Genomic DNA, 18,557 nt, shown 5'->3' with positions numbered 1-18,557 from the left:
ATCCCAGAGAAAAACCCCAACATGGCGCCTAACGACCCTCTTTCTCCTCTTTTTTCTTTCACTGGTGCGAAACGTTCCCGCCGGCGCCAATGTTCAAATCCTGTGGGTGGGAAACCTTAGCCCCAATAAGAATTAACTTCTTGGGCTCTGGAACTGACATATGGAAGAGCTTGCCAATAAACGGGTTACCTGTTATCTACCTCAGCCCTGCCACTTCTCCTTAGGTCTATATAAACCCACAGCCTTTTGTAATAAAGCAGAACCTCTCCGGTGATTTGTGTCGTGTAGTGTCTTCCATTCGTAGTGCGGTGCGGTGCGTCTTACAAAGCCAGTTTGTGAGGATGCAGTGGGAAGGTGGCAGTCTGTGGCTCAGAAGAGCCCGGAGCCTGCGCCTGCTGCCCTCTGACCTGACTTGCAGTCTCCAGGACTAGAAATGATCACAACCACTCATGGTGGTTCACTAGAGCAGCTCCAACTAAGTCAGGTGCTGCAACCAGGAGAAGTGAAGGCACTAGGGCTCCTGGAGGTTGGCTTGCCACGGGGCACACAGCGGGTGGTGGAGGGCCTCGGGGCACACTGCCCTCTGGGCCTAGGCCCTGGGCAAAGAACCGAGGGAAGGACCTTTGAGACCTGGGCTCACTGACTCCCTTTCCTGGTTAAAGGGGAGACCTCAGGCACTTTCCATAATTGTGTGCCTTGCTGGGATGGAGTCCGGGGCCTCGCCAGTGCTGGGCACACACCCTAGCACAGAGCTACCTGCAGCTGCCATCTTCCAGGCTTGATGTATTTGTTGGAAGTGAGCAGGGTTTTGGTGAGACTCAGCTGGAAGCATGGTGCAGATGAAGGAGGGTTATCTTATCCTACCCCCTGGCTCTTATTTTGTTACAGATCTGCAGAAATTTCTGACACTACTTTGTGGTCATGGAGTAGTTCCCAAAGCGTCATCTGATTTTGTGCAGGTGGGGTTGGGTTATGCTCCCTCCCCGCCGAATGCCATGCAGAATGGAGGTGTGTGGGTCTGGCCTGAGTTAGCCCCGGGTAAAGCAGCCAGGCTGCACAACCTGGAAGCACAGCAATGTTGGGTCGCTGCCCGTGTGCACGTTCCAGGCAACCTGTGCACTTGATGGATGTGGGTGGAGGATTTTCAGGTAATAAGTTCTGAATCTGGCTCTATCTGGGAAATTCTGACAAAGTAAATTTCTTAAAAATATGAATGCATTTTGTATTAAAGGACATTTACTTTTTCTTTAAAGAGAAAAGAAATATTAAATTGCAACCTTGGTGGCCTGATTCCCTAGTCTTCTTTCAAGAATTGAGCTAAAGCCTCTGCTATTTCATGGACTTACTTACTTCTCCCCAACAATTGCTTCCAGTGTCTTCTGTATGTCTGATTGCTTCCTTCTAGATATTCTTTTTAAAAAGGAAAGAACAACACTTTCAGATATTAAAAACGTATACGGTGGTGCCCACCTGTAATCCCAGCTATGCAGGAGGCTGAGACAGAAGGATCACAAATTTGAGGCCAGTCTTGACAACTTAGCATGATCATGTCTTGGGCTGGAAATATAGTTCAGTGACAGAGCACTGCTGGGTTTGATCTCTTGTACCAGTGGTGGTGGTGGGGAACAGATTTTATGTATGCAAATATACATATATGCACAGACACACATATAGAGACACACATATAGACACACACAAATACATATGTTCACATATATGGACACACACATATTTAAGTATATGTATATATACAAAGAATATATAATGAAGGTCCCTTAACTTACCACCTTCCTTAAGAAATAAGGCCCTTTGTGCCTCTCCTCATCACGTGGAACTCCAGTGCAACTTGACACTGTCCCTCCCGTGTGTGTCTTTTCCTTTTTTTTTCCTCTGTGTGTGTGTGTGTGTGTGTGTCTGGGGATTAAATTTAGTTGTGCTCTACCACTGAGCTATCTTCCAATCCCCCCCTTTTTAAAATTTTGTTTTGAGATGGGGTCTCACTAAGTTGTTGCGGCTGGCCTTGACTTCGTGATCCGCTTGCCTCAGCCTCCTGAGTTGCTTGGATTACAGATGTGTGTGACCACTCATGTATTTTTTTTTTTCTTTTGGATATGGGGGATTGAACCCAGAGACACTCGACTACTGAGCCACATCCCCAGCCCTGTTTTGTATTTATTTAAAGACAGGGTCTCACTGAGTTGACTAGCACCTCGCTGTTGCTGAGGCTGGTTTTGAACTTGCAATCCTTCGGCCTCAGCATCCTGAGCCGCTGGGATTACAGGCCTGCAACACAGCAACACCTTGCCTGGCTCAGTGTGAATTTCTTTACACTTTTCTTATGCAAATGTGTCTATTGAAAGAGCTGTGGGGTCATTTTGCATATTTTAAAACTACTTAAGTCAACCAATTGCAGCCTTGGCTTCTTTGCACTGAATGGAGAGTGCCCAGCGGCTGGGGTGGCCCCAGCAGCTCTGGTCCAGTCACCTTCCCTGTACAGAATCCCACGTGTGAGCACACCAGGCTCCTCTTCCTCTGGTGGACGGTCAGGGCTGCTGTAGATACATCTGCAGGGCGGTCAGGGCTGCTGTAGAGCTTCTTGTGCTGGCTGTGCACACCCCTTCCTAGATAGTGTAGAGCTTCTTGTGCTGGCTGTGCACACCCCTTCCTAGATAGTGAAGCAACGCCCACGTACACCTGCTGCAAAGGTATGTGGGTGTTCCCGTGACTGCTGTCCCTGCTCCAGGCTGCAGTGTGATGGTTAGGACAGAGCCACTCTGCGGTGTCTGAAATGGGCGTGGAGCCTTTGCAGGGTGATGGACGTGGGTGGAGGATTATTCAGGTAATCGTGTCCACCTCCCTACTGTGAGCACGTGCTGCTTGTCTGCTTCCTCCCACCTAGAGGCCCTCCTCTGTCCCCGCGTGGTGAACTCATGCCCACCTCCACCTGGCTTCTCTGCCCAGCGCGGCCTCCCACTTGCTTCCCGCCTCCATGACTAGTGCAGCCTGCTCCTCCGAATCGCTCCTTGCCTGCCCTTGCAGGCATGCAAGGCTGCTGCCCTAGGAGGCTTCTCTGAGTGTTGAAGAGTCAGAGCCCAGCGCTGGGCTGCCAGCTTGTGTGAAAACAAGGAGAGCAGAGGACCCCAGAGCATCCTGAGCAGAGCCTCTGCAGGGCCGTGTCCTGAGGGGCCCAGGAGTGCCCACTTTGGCTCGCCTGTGGCTGACCCCTGCTCTCTGGGTTAGGCCAGGTGCCCCCTCCCCCAGCCTGGGAGGCCTGGGCCTCCAGGCCTTCTCTCCTCCTCCTGAGGCCCAGTCAAGGACAGCCCCTGGGTGCTGATGGGTTGCCGCAGGCGCTGGTGTCCTGCACAATGCCAGCATGCCCCAGGGTCAGCCCCTGTTCCCGGGCAGGGTCTAAGGTTCTTCTAAAATCAGGACTTGTGGCCTTCTCTGACCCTCCCCCCTTGGCCTCCACATGACCTCTGTCCCAGTTGGGCAAGTGCTGTCTCTATACTTCTTTCTGTGACTTATTTGACTATTTTGTTATGGCTTTTTTTGAGTCTCTTTTTGGCCGAGGTCAAGGACCTGTGGTTTCTAGCTTGTTTCACTAGTCCTTGGTACAATGTTGCCACTGAGTAAATGACCATTAAACAGATAGACACTGGACACATGGGATGGAATCCAGACCTGGAGTGAAAACCTGGCATGTGGGGACCTCCTGTTCCTATGGAGTGCCTGCTCCACTCCAGAGAGCCAGGTGCTCCAGGCAGATCCAGGTGGTCTACCTGCAGCCCACGCTGTCTGTCGCACACACGCCCAGCGTTGCTCCGGGGCATGGTTGCCTCTGGTGGACACCTTGCTCCATTCAGAGCCCGGCAGGTGCTGCACTGTTTCCCTGTGAACAGGAGATCGAGAGGCCGAGATTTTTCTGGTGTGTTGTCCCTCTTCTTAACAGAGACCTGTTGGAAATGGCACCTCAGGGTGCCACTGCTGAAGAGTCTGGTGGATGTCAGCTCGTCATTCCTTTTCCAGTGCCACACCTAAGAGCTGGGATATGAGGAGCAGAGTGAACAGAGACTTCTTCTCCCTCGCCTCTGCAAGCGGCCTGCTGCTGGACCGCAGCTCCAGGAGCAGTAGGGACCCTCGGGGGTTCTCCACGTGGCCTAGACACACACCCTTTCCCTGGCCTGCTTCAGACTGCAGGCCGGCTGTGTGCTAATGACACAGCGCCACAGACTGGCCTGTTACCAAGAAGGAGGTCTGTTGTGGCTATCCTCCAGTCTGAGGTCCAGGAGCCACATGGCCTTCTCCCTGGCAGGGTCTGGGGCAGCTCAGGGTGTCCCGGGGCTGGAGATGGGGTGCACACACGTGTTGTGAGGGGGCTCATCTGCTCACAAGTATCCAGTCAGAGGCACCACACAGATGATCTTCCCTGGTCCTAGTGACCGCCCAAAGGCCCAATTCAAACAACCAAGTTCCACTCACCTTGCTGTTTCTTAGAAAGTTCTACCCAAATAAGGCAGAAGGGGAAGGATTACAAGGGACAGGTACCTGAAGCCACGTCTTGGTATCAGAGCTGGGACGACCCCCAAGTCACTATGAAGTGCAGTAGTGGGTCAGAGACCCCTGCGTCAGGACTGGAAGGCGCGTTTCTTCAGAGCAGCTCCCACGTTTAACATGACATCTGAAAAATCCACCCAGCTAAAGTGTTTTCTTTTCCCTCAATTAATACGATATTACCATATGGCAACTTTAAGGCATACCCAATACATTTTGGTTTAGATAGATGTTCAGTATAAGATTTATCGTTATTTTTAATAATTAAGCCCTCAAATAAATAGAACTGTCTTGAAATATGACACTAATTGGCATATGTAGATATATGAGACTTTTTGATTTATGATGATATTATATCTCAGTGAGCCCATGGTAAATTAAAGATACCCTGAGCCGGAAACACCACTGTAAGTCAAAATGCCTCTAACGTGTGCTCTGGACACACGTCAGACTACTTGGGCAAAATCGTCTGGGCAAGGCCTATTTTACAGTCGCATGTGCACCCGGGTGGGCATTTCACAGGCCTGACGGGACCTGCTAAAAGGCAGTGGCAGACCATCTGCTGTCTCCCTTGAGGTCAGCTGACTGGCACCCCGGGAGGGTATCCTGCTGCTTGCTGCAGCCCAGGGAAATAGCAACCCCAAAGGTGAAGGGCTTTCCTGTCTTCCTAGGACAAGAGACTGAACGTCGGGACTACCTGAGAGTGCTTTTCACCTAGGGAACCTTTTCATTTTTAATGAATTTTAAAGAAGCAACACTTATTATTTGCAATGTTATAACGTATTAAAAGTAATTCAAAATAACATTCTGGCATTGACGTGAAGTAACTCGGTGAAAGATGTTGTCCATTATTCTGCTAATCTCAATCAATCAAGACTCATAACACCTTCTATGGTCCTTGCACCTAAAGTAGTTTTTAATGATGTGCGAAATCCAATTTCAGTGAAGGCTTTGATATGATATGCTATTTTTTAGAGCTACACAATACATTCAAGCTTAATTAATATTTCTGTTTCACTTCATGTAAATTAAAAGTTCACTCAGCAATCAAAAGGAAGAGGCTGAAGCAAAAATAAAAAGGACACTTAGCATCGATTAAGAGATGAGTCTAGAAACTTATTTTTCATAAAGGCAGCAATGGGGATTCCAAGAGTAGAAATTAAGAAATAATATAACAATCCTCAGTGTTAGCCAAGTTCCTGGACAGCAAGGGAAACCCGAGGCGGTAAATGGGGACGAGTGAACCCAGCCCCCTCTCAGGGCTGCAGCAGTCCCTGCTCCCGTTTATCCTTCCCCTTCTGTTGGCTATTGGGGGAAGAGTTTGGTGTTTTGTTGAGCCCTGAATGGTGGGTAGTCTAACCCCTCACGTCACACATTAATGCCAAATTCAGAATTGAGGGGTGGGCCCCCGAGCTGCATTCCTTCCTCCCTCAAAGACCAGAGCACCAAGTTGGGGGAGTCCAGGCGCAGTGGGGTCCAAGTGCCGCTAGCAGGCCATCAGGCTCCCCCACATCCAGCTCTCGGCTCGCTGATGGCTGAGGGCAGTGCCAGATGGCCACTGCAGGTTCAGCAGGCCCCTCGGGATTCCTGCCGCTTTGCCTATGTGTTGTGACACCCAGCGCCTCTGCCTGAGGGTGCAGGAGCATGTCAGGCTGCTCTTGTGGCTCCCGCGGCTCCTACGCCTGGTGTGATGCTGTGACAGCCTCCTGGAGACGTCCTGCAGCCTCTCTCGCATGGTGGGTGGCGGGAGTCACCTCTGGATTTTCCCAAGGTAGCGAGCAGTCCCCTCCCCAGTGCCCCTCCCCGTCCCCGCCTTCCTGGCTGCTCTGACGCCAGGGTCCTCTGCTGCTGTCTGGTGCTGGGCAGTGAGTGGTCCCCACCAGGAGGTGTCTGGACTCAGAGTGCAGAGAAGAGTGTGGACCTTGGGATTTCCTAGTCATGTAGTACCCTGACTTTGAGACTTCCCAATCAGACCCCCCCACACACACAAAAAAACCTTAACAAAACAATGATATGGAAAAAAGAAAATACATAAGTAAATGCAAAGTAAAAATATGAAAATAGCAAACAAGGAGAGCATCTCCCCCTTGTTTAAATGTTTTCCTTTATTCTGTCTCTGACTGTCGTCAGGATATCTTTCTTTGCCCCTGAGTTGTGACAGAGGGCAAGTAGTTTTAGACAGAGTGAAGAAAGGTAGGAAGGCTGCTTCAGTCTTCCCCAAACCTGGCTCGAGGGGAAGGCTGCACCACCTTGCAGCCTGTGGAACAGCCTGCGGATCTTGATTAAGCTGGCCAGCAGGAAGAGGTCCTCTTCACTCACGTACCACAGCACTGGGATCTCCTCAGGCAGGGCCACCTTCCGAGCAGCAGGGAGAGAAGGAGGGTCAGAGTGTGGAGTGGCACTGTGGTCACCCCTGAGCGGGACAGTGGTGTCCCTAGGAAAGGGCGGAATGCCAGGCAGGCTTGAGGGACCCGCTTGGGGCTAGAGGGCAACCAGTGCTTACCAGTTACTCGAGCATCTTAACCAGGTCACAGGGAAGGGAGCGCAGAGGTGCTGGGGCAGACCTGCCTGGGGAGTGCCCCGGGGCCGTGCCAGGCTGGCCTGGAGGCAGAGGGGAGTCCTGCCCCAGAGAAGGCCGACCTGGGGCTGCCCAGCCTCCCTGCCTTCTCGTAGTGTGTCCCCACCTCTGCAGGCGGTGACAAGTGAACCTCTCTTTAGCCTGTGTGGCCTCTGCTCTCCCATTCTGGGGCCTCAGCGGGGACTCTAAATGTGGGCAGAAGCTTGTCACCGTGAGCAAAGGGACTGCTTACCTGCAGAAGGCAGGTCTGTGGCATCTTTCTGCATTGGCCCTCCCTCCACAGAAAGGAAAGCAGGGAGGAGAGGATGACCGGACAAAGGGGAATGGAGAGGTCCCAACCTGCTGTCCACTGTCCAACCCCCAAACCAGGAAGGCCATTCGGAGGTCACGTCAGGGATGGTTCTGATGAGATCTCGTCCCCAGAGATGATTTTAAGGAATTATTGAAAATCAAAACACAGAGGCAACTCTCTGTAGGGATTCATGGCTGGAGACCCTAACCCAGCACACACACGCCCTGAGCTCCGCCGAGTAAGAGACAGGGGGACCCTCGAGGATGGGGATCCTCAAGGATGGGGACCCTGGGATGGTCATGGGAGGCAGCCCTCTCCGTGCCCCTCGTGCGGGCCGCTGGTGGCCACGGCTGGCGCTGCACTGGGCTCTGTGCCCCCAACAGCAGCCCCCTGCTCAGATTGCAGCCGGTGGCAGAGCATGCAGGAAAACAGGTCTCAAAGGCAAAAAGGAGCCCACAACTGACAGTCGGCCAGTATGAAGGGCACCAGGCCCTCCTGTGGAGACACCAGAGCCCACAGAGAAGGGCTCGCAGGCAGTGGCACGGAGATGTGCACACAGCTTGTGTCTGTCCACGATGGGCACAGTGTGCATGTGTGCATGGACCCACTGTGCCAAGGAAAGACAGCAGTGGGCACGCTGCACAGGAGCCCAGGACAGCACACTCTCCTTTATACAGACACGCGGAGCTCTCATCTAATGTATATAAGCATATATATAAAATATGTAATTCCCCAGGGATTTGAGAGAATATTATCGTCAAAGAAAGACACAAATTCTATGAAACCAGGCACAGTGGCACAGGCCTGTAATCCCAGCAGCTCAGGAGGCTGAGGCAGGAGGATCGTGAGTTCAAAGCCAGGCTCAGTAATGGCAAAGCCCTAAGCAACTCAGTGAGACCCCGTCTCTAAATAAATACAAAATAGGACTGAGGGCTGGTGGGTGCCAAGCACCACCCCTGGCACTCTGCATCCTAATCCTCGCAGTGGCTGTGGGTAGGGTCACCTAGCTTATGGAAGAGAGCGTGAAGTTCATTTTCACTCAGCCAAACAGCAGCACTGGGGTTTGGAACTCAAGACTGTGGAACTTGCAGTCTGTGTCCTTAACCACAGGCACCACTGCCATCCAGGGGTGCACTCTGGGCTGTGCCCTGAGCAAGGCAGCAGGGCAAGAGGAGAATAGTGTGGAGGTCCACCTCAGGGAGCCCACCATCCAGGGGGAAGGGCAGCCCGATCAGTACGGTGGGCAGAGGCAAGGCCCCAGAAAGCCCCAAGAAGGACGTCCTCAGTGCAGGTGAAGGCCCAGGAGGTCTGGCGTGTGTCTCCAAGGAGGTGCTTGGTCTTGAGTGCAGCCAGACCAAGTCCCCTGGCCAAGCTCAGGGCTTATGCCATAGCAGGGCGAGAAGCAGACAGGAACCCTAAAGCCCAGGCTCCCGCAGTCACAAGGCTCCAGCCGTGCTCCCTGGACCAGGTCTGATGGAAGGGTTCAGGAGACACAGTGAGGCTGCCTCAGTCCACCTGAGACAATTGCTGTGGCTGTCACTGAGCTCCCCGGCCCCTGGGGGATCAGGCACAGTGCAGCCCACAGTAATGGCACCTAGCACGTTGCTTTACTCTTGGAAGCTGAAATGCTTAGCCCATTTTAGAGATGTGCCTACCTTCACTTTGGTCCCAACGCTGATTCTTGCCTGTTGTCCCATTGCTAGGAAAGTGATGGAAACCTTGTCCTGCCCTAAGATGCGAATTCCAACGTGGTGGTTCAGAGCCAGGAAGACAGGCTTGAACGAAACCAAAGGCGAGGACGTCACAGAACGGGACCAATTCCAGACTCTTATTCTATTGCCAGCTTGATCTGAATATTGACCTCCCAGGAGATTGATGAACACCCTGGAAGGAAATCAGAAACCACAGATAGTGACACCACTGTGCAGGACTGGAATTCGCTTGTCCTGGCCAGAGCACAGGTGATGGGACCTCAGGTCATCCCGGGAGCTGTCCCACTCTGACTGACTTGCCCACTAATCACCAGTTGTGGTCTGATGGTGGGTCCAAAGAGGGGCTGGAGGGGTGGAGATGGAGCAGGGAGGTTTGGTCTAGAGAGAGTGGCTACAGGAGAGAAGGCCGATCCTGAAGGAGCACAGACCAGCACCTGATCTCCACCAGGTCAAAATGAAGACCAGTGGGGAGATTCTGGGGAAGCCCCAACTGGTCTCACAGTGTCCAACAACTAAGAGCCAGGTGCCCCTCTGGGGAACTGATTCTTGCCTGAGTGGACAGGAGAGGCTCAGAGAACACCCAGAGATCTCTGCAGTGGAGAAGGCAGAGGTGGGCTTCACCTCTCCAGTCTCGGAGTGCCTCACGTTTTACCATGTTACATGTCAGCTTCCCTGCGCTGACTCAGATCTGGTGGCACTAGTTACCATCCATCCTACTCAGTCACCTTCTTCCAACCAGGATCACCATCCTGAACGAGAGAGCATCTGGGCACTGAGAAAGTTGGCTTAATTTGATAATGAATTTTTTTTTTCAAAACTATTATGAACTGCCCATGAGGTCTCCCAAGGCAAGGTAGCTAATGTCTCATATTCCCAGGATTTATGGCTGGTAGTCATCTAACCAAGCACTAATTAAAAACTAAGGTGATTCTCTTGCTTGATCTGGAAAGGGGGAGATTTAGTTTTACCTTGAAATGTGAGTGAAAATAATATCTGGCTGAAAATCCCTGAATAAATTAGCCCTTTTTTACTTTTTAGCAAACATTCTTTGAGTCTTTACCCTGAACAGATATGTTGCTATATAATGGCAAAGATTCAGAGTGTGCCTCGAGGAACTTCCAGCAAGCCACTTGCTCAGAAGGGGCTCTGGGAGCACCCAGGACCACTGCACCCATGGGAGCCCACTCTCAGGCTAGGGGCTGCACACAGCCAGCAGGGAGCAGCCACTGTGGTGTGCGTTACTAAAGCACCCCACCAGAGGTGACACAGAATGACTGCCAATCATATCCAGTGTGCATGGTGGTAATGGATTGGCTGCTTTGGACTGAAAACACAAATAATTCATCCTGAGCTTCCTCAAGAAGGGGCAGTCTCCAAGTTTCCCAGGTGAGATCGTTATGCCTAGAAATAACTTAAAGAGAAATATTTCTTTCTGAAAAGCTCGGGATGTTAAATTTGTATCTGAAGTTAGAAGCCAGATTTCACTTTGTGAGGCTAAATGAAGCACAAGGATGTCATGAACTGCGTGCTCAGTTGGTCAGCGCGGGGTCAGGGTCCTGGTCCTTCAGGGGACTGCTGGCACACTCCTCTTCTGGTTGTGCCATCAGACGCTCCTGGTGAGCTGTGGCAGTGCCCTCAGTGACTGTCCCTGAACAGCTGCTTCCACAGATGGCCATCACCCCACCATGAAGCACAGGCTCCTAAGACTGTCCAGGCTCCATTCCTCAGTCCCTAGAGGGACCACACTGAGTGGTTCACATGTTTTTACTGCGGGTAGAAAGAATGTGACAAGCTTGGTTTTGTATAGTTGGTGGCATTTTCCTGCTAAAAAGCTTATGGAATAGCATACACCAAAAACAGCTCTGTGCTGGGCATCGTCACCTAAGGACCACTAACTGAGATCAGCCTAAAGCCATTCCTGTCCTTTTAAAAAAGTCACAAAATCAAATGGACAAACAACAGCAGAAGGAACACAGAGGCCTACCAGACATTTCCATTGGGGTGGTAGCAGGAGCTTCTGCCTGAGGAGTCCAGCAGCGCCAGGATGGCAGGGTTCATGGGCACGTCTTCTTGGATTATACACGTGAAGCCATTTATCTTGTTGGGCACTTGGATGATGGCTAGGTTTCCAGATGGATAGCTGAGATCAGATAAGGTCATATGAGTTGTTCTAATGGTCTGTGACTATACTGGGAATAAGTTCAATTTATGAGAGAGCTGTTTAAAATTATAAAGCATTCTGGCATGGGAGTTGCTGTTAATACCAAATGATTTTATGTCTTTTATGTGGATCAAAATATATTTATGAGATGTAAAATTCCTCAACAAAACCCTAGCAAACAGAATTTATATATGTAAAATTTATGCACCATGATAAAATGGAGCTTATCCCAGGAAGGCAAGGTTGGTTTAACATCTGAAAAAAATCAATCAATGTAATATATACTACATTAACAGAAAAAAACAAGAAACACATGAGCATCTATCTCACAGAGGACAGGAAAATACCTTCAATTAACTTCAACACCTTTTCATGATAGCAAGACTCAACAACAGTCTTCAAATAGAAGGGAACACCTTCCACCTGATAAAGGCACCTATAGAAACACTGCAGCTGAAGTCGTGCTTCACCACGAGATGCTGCTTGCTTTCCCTACGGTCAGAACTAACATGGACCTTGTTGCTCTGCTCCACTCGGTGGTACCAGAGAGTCTGGCCACGGAGAGTTTGGAAAGGAAAAGAAATGAAGGCCCCTAGATTAGAAAGGGAAGTAAAGCTGTGTTTGCAGATGACATGATGTTGTGCACAGAGAATCCCAAGGAATCCACACAGTGGAAGGGTCAGCACTGATGAACAAGGTCAGCCAGGTCGCAGGCTGCCAGCTCAATATACAAAAATAACTGCACTTCTGTATGTTAGCAGTGAACATTCTGAAAGTGAAATAAAGAAAACCATTCCATTTAGATAGCATCAAAAAGGATAAGGTATGCTGAGGAAAATTCACTTAATGTCAATGCTGGGTCCACATGGAGGCCAGTCATAAGACCAAGAAGACACTGGATGGAGGCTGAATCGTTTTGAAAATCAGACACAGCCTTCAAGAGGGCTAGAAGAATTAAAATCAGGACATTAAATGACAATAATAAAAGTTGGATAAGTTATATGTACTGATGTAATTGAAATGAAACCTGCTCTTTTTCTCATAGAACCTAGGGAACTAAGACTGCATTAGGACTCCTCTGCTGTGAAAGTCTGTGAAAGTTCTGGTTTATCATTAGGGTTTGGCTAAACATTTGGGAAATTATGAATAAAAATGATTGTCTTTTATAAAGGGAGACTCCTTAGTTCATGAAAAAGTCCTCATGAAAAAGAAAACTTTCTCTCAGCAGCTCGGGAGGCTGAGACAAGAGGATCGCGAGTTCAAAGCCAGCCTCAGCAACGGCGAGGCATTCAGCAACTCAGTGAGACCCTGTCTCTAAAAAAACTACAAAATAGGGCAGGGATGTCGCTCAGTGGTGGAGTGGCCCTGAGTTCAATCCCTGGTCCCCCCTCCTCCCCACAAAAAAAAAGAAAAAGAAAACCTTCCTAGAGTTAGCAAAAGGTAGTGAGTGGCTTTTATGTCAGAATATCCAGTGGCCTGGCGGTCAGGCACCAGCCCAAGTGGTCAGTGACTTAGTGTTCCAGGGAATGGATACTGGATTGGGACATTAAAAAGTAACCTGCTGCTCATGGGTGTGTAAGCAGCACACATGTTCTGGGGAGCAAGACCTATCAACGCTATAGAGTAAGAGGGCAAGAGATGTGGTGAGGAATTTCATTTACCCCTAGGAACTAAATTCAAGGAAGTAAGTGGCAAGTGTGCACCAGAGTTGTCCCCGCAGCTGTGGAGCATGACAACAAAGTGGCGTCCACCTCCCCAGGGCAGCAGGAAATAGGCTGGAGGAAGCACAGTAGGTCCATGCCATGAGGTCGCATGGTCACAGCAATGGCCTCGCCTCTCCACGTCCTCGCATGTCACTATTCAGGATGTTATTGATCTACAGTTTCATCAGATTCATACTCAGTTATAAACTACAATAAGCAGTTGAGGAACTTATTTTAAAGAACTGTATAGGTGCTTGTAGATAGAAAAAAGTATAAAAAGATGTATTTTATGTCACCAGTTTTTCTCTGGGAAGTAAAATTTGGGGGGTGATAGTTTTTCTTCATACTTCCCAGTATTTTCATCATCTTTCTTTCTTTGAGAATGAACTGGCAATCTCTCGTTGACGGAAAGGATACAAGATCTGTGTGGTCCCGTCTGGGAACGAGGTCAGGAACTTGCGGCCGTTCTTGTAGTGCCTCTCCAGGAGCTCGCTGGTCACCACCTGCACTGGGAGAGAGGGTGCCAGGCAGCGCAGCCCTGGTGACAGGCCACTTCCTCACGGCCACGTTGGCCTGCTCCACCCGCAGGGGCCGCCCAACGGCCATTCAGAGTATGTCCCTAACCCACAGTGCAACTCGAGGAGAGCTCTCTGGGGGACTCTGACGTTCTTCCTTGTTACGTCCTACACATATTCCTATGAAACAAAACCAAAGAAGGCAAAACCAGTCCCCCAAGACATCCTTCCACACCCTGATCATGTGTTGACTGCACACTTAAAAAGGGTGAGTGTCACTATGACATTTGACTTCATCAGGGGAGAGCAGTTCTGAGAAAGCGACTGCAGCAAGTGTCCCAAGCTACGGGCACCTCTGGTGGAGAGTGGCCTTCTGACGGAGCCCAGCAACAGTCCCAAGCTCCATCAGCTATTGTAGGTCACACTCCACGTGGAGGGGTTGAACCCACATTTCACCATACAGCGAAGGTTCGGTTTAACTCCATCTATTCCTAACCTTGAATCATACCAAAATGGATAGAGGAATTCCTAGAGCTAAGCCACGAAACAACCTGTTTTTGCATCAACGTTGCCATTTATTTTAAGAAAGCGTTATCCCATCTGGAAATAAAGTCCATGTTTTCACTTTTTAACATAATGAGATATGGAATGCACCCAGGCAAGCCATGCACTAACGAGTCGTTACAAAGCAATCACCCCCAGTGGCCACCCAGGTCAGGGGACAGAGAGCACAGAGCTGCTGCCCCAGACAGCCCACCTCAGTGTCCTCCAGAGCAACACTTCCTTCCAGGTTGTGATTGCTATCATTTTATCTATACAGAAGTTTATTTTTCTCCATTTTTGAATTTTACATAAATGGGATCATATGTTATGTATTTGTATTGTCTTGCTTCTGTCAAAATTGTTTCTAAGATTCATACTCATCCCAGTGTTCAGGTGTAGTGCAATGACTATAATCTAGGTATAGTATTCCACTGTATGAATTTATCACTGTTCATTTGTTCTATTGTTAAAAGAAATATAGGTTATTTTCAGTTATTGGTTATTACAAACAAGGGTCCTAGGGATATTCTTACACATTTATTTTGTTTGTTTGTTTGGGTTTTTTTTTTTTTTTTGGTATCAGGGATTGAACCCAGGGGCACTTTCCACCAAGCTACATTCCCCACCCATTATTATTATTATTATTATTATTATTATTATTATTATTTTAAGACAGGGTCTCACTGATACTTAGGACCTCACTAAGTTGCTGAAGTTGGCTTTGAACTCTCAATCCTCATGCCTCAGCCTCCCAAGTCAGATGGGCTTACAGGCATGTGTCACTGTGCCCAGCTTTATTATGCATGTATTTTGATACCCAGAGGTAAAACTGACGGATCCCAAGGTATACCAATCTTCCACTTCACTAGATAACGTCAAAATGATTTCCCGATTCCATTAGAGGCAAATAACAGCCACCGTTGTTCTATATCTTTTCCAAAAATTGGTACTGTCAGATTTTACACTTTTGCTAATATTATTTGCATGTGCTGATCTCTCATTGTGATTTCAATTTCCATTTCTCCGGTCACAAATGAGGTTGAGCACCTTTTCATATACTAATTGGTCAGCTGGATTTTCTCCTCTAAAAAGTGTTCAAGGTTGGGGGGTTTTTTTAGCCCATTTTTCTGTAAGATTGACCTTTTTCATGTTGATTTACAAAAATTCTTTATACATTTAGGATAGAAGACCTTTTGCTTGTCATATGTACTTCAAATATTTCTCCGTTCTGGGCTTGCCTTTCAGTTTTAATGTGTTGAATCCTTTTATATCCTGCTTTTAGGTCAGAGGGCTATTCTTCAATATTTTAAAAATCCTTATAGCTTTGCACTTCAATGTAGGTCTTGAATCCTCCTGAAACTGGTTTTTACATGTGGGGTGAGGTAAGTAGTTCTAATTTCCTTAGTAAAACACATGGATACTAAATTGTTCCAGAACCACAGAATGAAAGATGACCCTTTCCCCATCGTGGGGCAGTGCCATGGCTCTCCTAAGTCAGGTGTCTGTGCATATGTGAGTCTGGTTTTAGACCCTACCTTCTGCCCCAACACCACACTGTGCTAACTGCCTATTTTGTAATGGATCTTAATATCAGGTAGAGAGTGTTTTCCTCCCCTCCATCTTCCTGAAGAGTTTCCTGGCAACTCTAGCCTTTCCATATTTCCACACAAATTTTACTGTCAAGTTACCAAGACTGCCCTTTCCCCCATCCACAAATATGCAATCCCATTAGAATTTGATGGAGTTGAGTTGCATCACTGAGGGAAGACTGCCATCTTTAAACTATTTCCTGTTCCAACCCATGAATTTGAGGTCCGACCTGTTAGACGTACCGGTTGAGTATTCTGTAGCTTGACTTCTGAACAAGGCTTTAGGACACTGCACAGTTGGCCCACATCCCTGCAGTCACCCAAGTACAGAATCAAATTATTTGGAGGGAAATTGTGACCATACTTAACACATGTAGACTTTTTTCCTTGTCATGATTTGCTGACCAATACAGCATAAAACCATGGAAACAGCTTTACATTGTGTTAGGTATGACAAGCAACCCAGCTGTATATAAGGTTCACAGGAGGGGGTGTGGGTTCTAGGCAGACCCAGCTGAGCACCTCTGATTTGAAATCTGAAACGCTCCACAGTTTGAAGCTTTTTGAGCACCAATATTATGCCACAAGAGGAAACTTCCATAGTGACCTCAGGTGGTGGGTTACAGTCAAAATTCAGGTTCACTAGAAATATGATAGAAAATTACCTTTAGGCTATTGTGGTAAAGTATATATAAAAACAAATGAATTTCATGTTTCTATGTGGTCCAATCCCCAAGGTATCTCATTATATATATATGAAAATATTCCAAAAATATTTTAAAAATCTCAAATCTGAAACACTTCTGGTCTCAAACATTTCAGATAAGGGACATTTAACCTGAAGTGTGTGGTAGGGGACTCCAGTATCCCCAGATTTTGCGATCTTCAGGGCATCCTGGAATGTCTTCCCCTAGATATCGAGAAACATCTGTAACTGCATTTGACCTTCCTCCCAGTTCACATTCTATTGTCTTGCGTGTTAATTCTGCACTGCCTTCATTATTGCTGTATCAACTAACTTTTATATTTATCCATATATACCATGTCCCACTTTCTTTGCTCTTCATTGAATCTCAGGCTGTCTAACTACCACAGAACATTCTTTAGAATTCCTTTAATGAGGAGCTACTCAATTCTGGTTTTCAATACAATTCTGGTTTCTCAATACAGCATATCAGAAAATGTGCTTCTGATACGCTGTATTGAGAAATATTTTAGCTGGATATAAAATTCTAGATTGGCTGTTGTTTTCTTTCACATAATGAAATCATTCCACCATCTTCTAACTTCCATGATTGCTTCGGGAGGTCATCTGCTAGTCTGTTCTCCCTTAACTGTAAACTGAACTTATTTTATTCCTCTGCTTATTTTAAGATTTTCTTTTTGTCTTTGGTTTTCTGCAGTTTTACTATAATGTGTCTGGGATATATATATATATATATATATATATATATATATATATATATATACACACACACACACACACACACACACACACACACCACACACATACACACTGCTTGGGATTCACTGAGCTTCTTAATCAATGGATTGGTCTCTTTATTTTAATCAGTTCTGAAAAATTATCATTAATCATTTCTTTAACTATTACCTCTGCATAATTATATTTTTCCTACACCCTAAGGCATTTTGATAAGCATAATTTGGGCCTTCCATTTTAGATATTGCATCCTATACTCTCTTTTGTATCTCTTACCTTTTTTTATGGTGAATTTTGATTTTTTTCTTTTTTACCTTTCTTTTAATAATTCTTTCTTCAGTTGTGTATAACCTGTTTTTTATTTAACTCTTATCCCTTAACCCTCTATTTCAGTCATATTTTCTATTTTTCTTTTTTTTTTTTTTTTTTTTTTTTGCATTTCAAACCTGCCGTGTAGTTCTCTATTCCCTCCAGGTCTTTGACCTGACCTTTCATTGTCATAAACATATGAAGTTACTTCCATTTTGGAGATCTTTGCAGTTCTCTTATTGAAGGCATTTTGGGCTATGGTATCAGGTTTCTTTTGTTCTTTGTTATTTTTCACTGTCTGCTAGTAACTGAACTTGAAAACTATCTGAGGGTTGAAGGAGTGACCTTCCTCCAGACAGGATTTGGATGTGCTTTTTGTCAGCTCACTGGCACCTCTTAAATTCCATATCATTCAAGAGAAACAAACTTGCTCTCAGTAATTTAATCTCTGAGAATTTGTTCTGAGGAACTATACTGATATACAAATACATACAAAACTATTCAAAGCAACGCTATTTATAATAGCAAAAAAATGTTAATAACATCTATGTCTAATAACAGGGAATGGTTAAATTGTTGTGTGAAAAATCACTAGTGCCAGTGGCTCAGGAGGCTGAGGCAGGAGGATTGCAAGTTCAAAGCCAGCCTCAGTAACTCAGCTTGGTCCTAGGCAATTTATCCAAAATAAATGAAACATAACAATAACATATAAAAAATAAAACATAAAAAAGGCTGGGGATATGGCTCAGTGGTTAATAGCCACCAAGTTCAACCCTGGTCCCAAAGGAAAAAAAAAAAAAGAAAAATCATTAGCTTTTCAGATCATGTTCGTGTTCTCTATATAATGGAAAAATGTTCTTAATTAAGTTTAACGAGATAAAAATTGAATATATGATACAATTACAATCACATTAACAAAAACCTATGCAAGGAAAGAAAAGTCTGGAACGTTGCCAAGAGAACTTTTGAGCAGAGCGAGGACTTTCTGCGTGTGTCCTGCGGAGAGGCAGCGCTGTCTCTGGGCGCCTGGGACAGGAGATCTGGCTCCAGTGACTTCGAGTTTTATTTTAATTGTGCCTGATTTTATCTAGTTGGTTCATACTGTGCAGCATAAGTCTAGAAAACATTGAGATAGTAGTAATGTTTTGGAGACGTGGTCTGGA

General features: G+C 47.0%; 1 protein-coding gene across 1 annotated transcript in view; it reads right to left on the bottom strand.

Moving 5' to 3' along the window:
- Nucleotides 1–5,981: 5,981 nt before the first annotated feature.
- The window catches only part of ERICH6 (glutamate rich 6), a gene marked incomplete at its 3' end in the record, with an annotated part of 40,835 nt that continues 28,259 nt past the window's right edge, over nt 5,982–18,557 (bottom strand). The window contains exons 11-15 of the mRNA XM_081301902.1: nt 13,415–13,500; nt 11,118–11,273; nt 9,077–9,305; nt 6,673–6,906; nt 5,982–6,179 (exon numbers count right to left, since the gene is read on the bottom strand). Of these exons, the coding sequence (XP_081158028.1) occupies nt 5,982–6,179; nt 6,673–6,906; nt 9,077–9,305; nt 11,118–11,273; nt 13,415–13,500 (903 nt within the window). The remainder of the gene's footprint in view (nt 6,180–6,672; nt 6,907–9,076; nt 9,306–11,117; nt 11,274–13,414; nt 13,501–18,557) is intronic.

This window comes from Spermophilus citellus (genome assembly GCF_964194105.1).
Source record: "Spermophilus citellus genome assembly, chromosome: 7".
Lineage (NCBI taxonomy): Eukaryota > Metazoa > Chordata > Mammalia > Rodentia > Sciuridae > Spermophilus > Spermophilus citellus.
The sequence above is the reverse complement of the archived record's forward strand: the minus strand, read 5'-3'. Positions and strand labels throughout refer to the sequence as shown.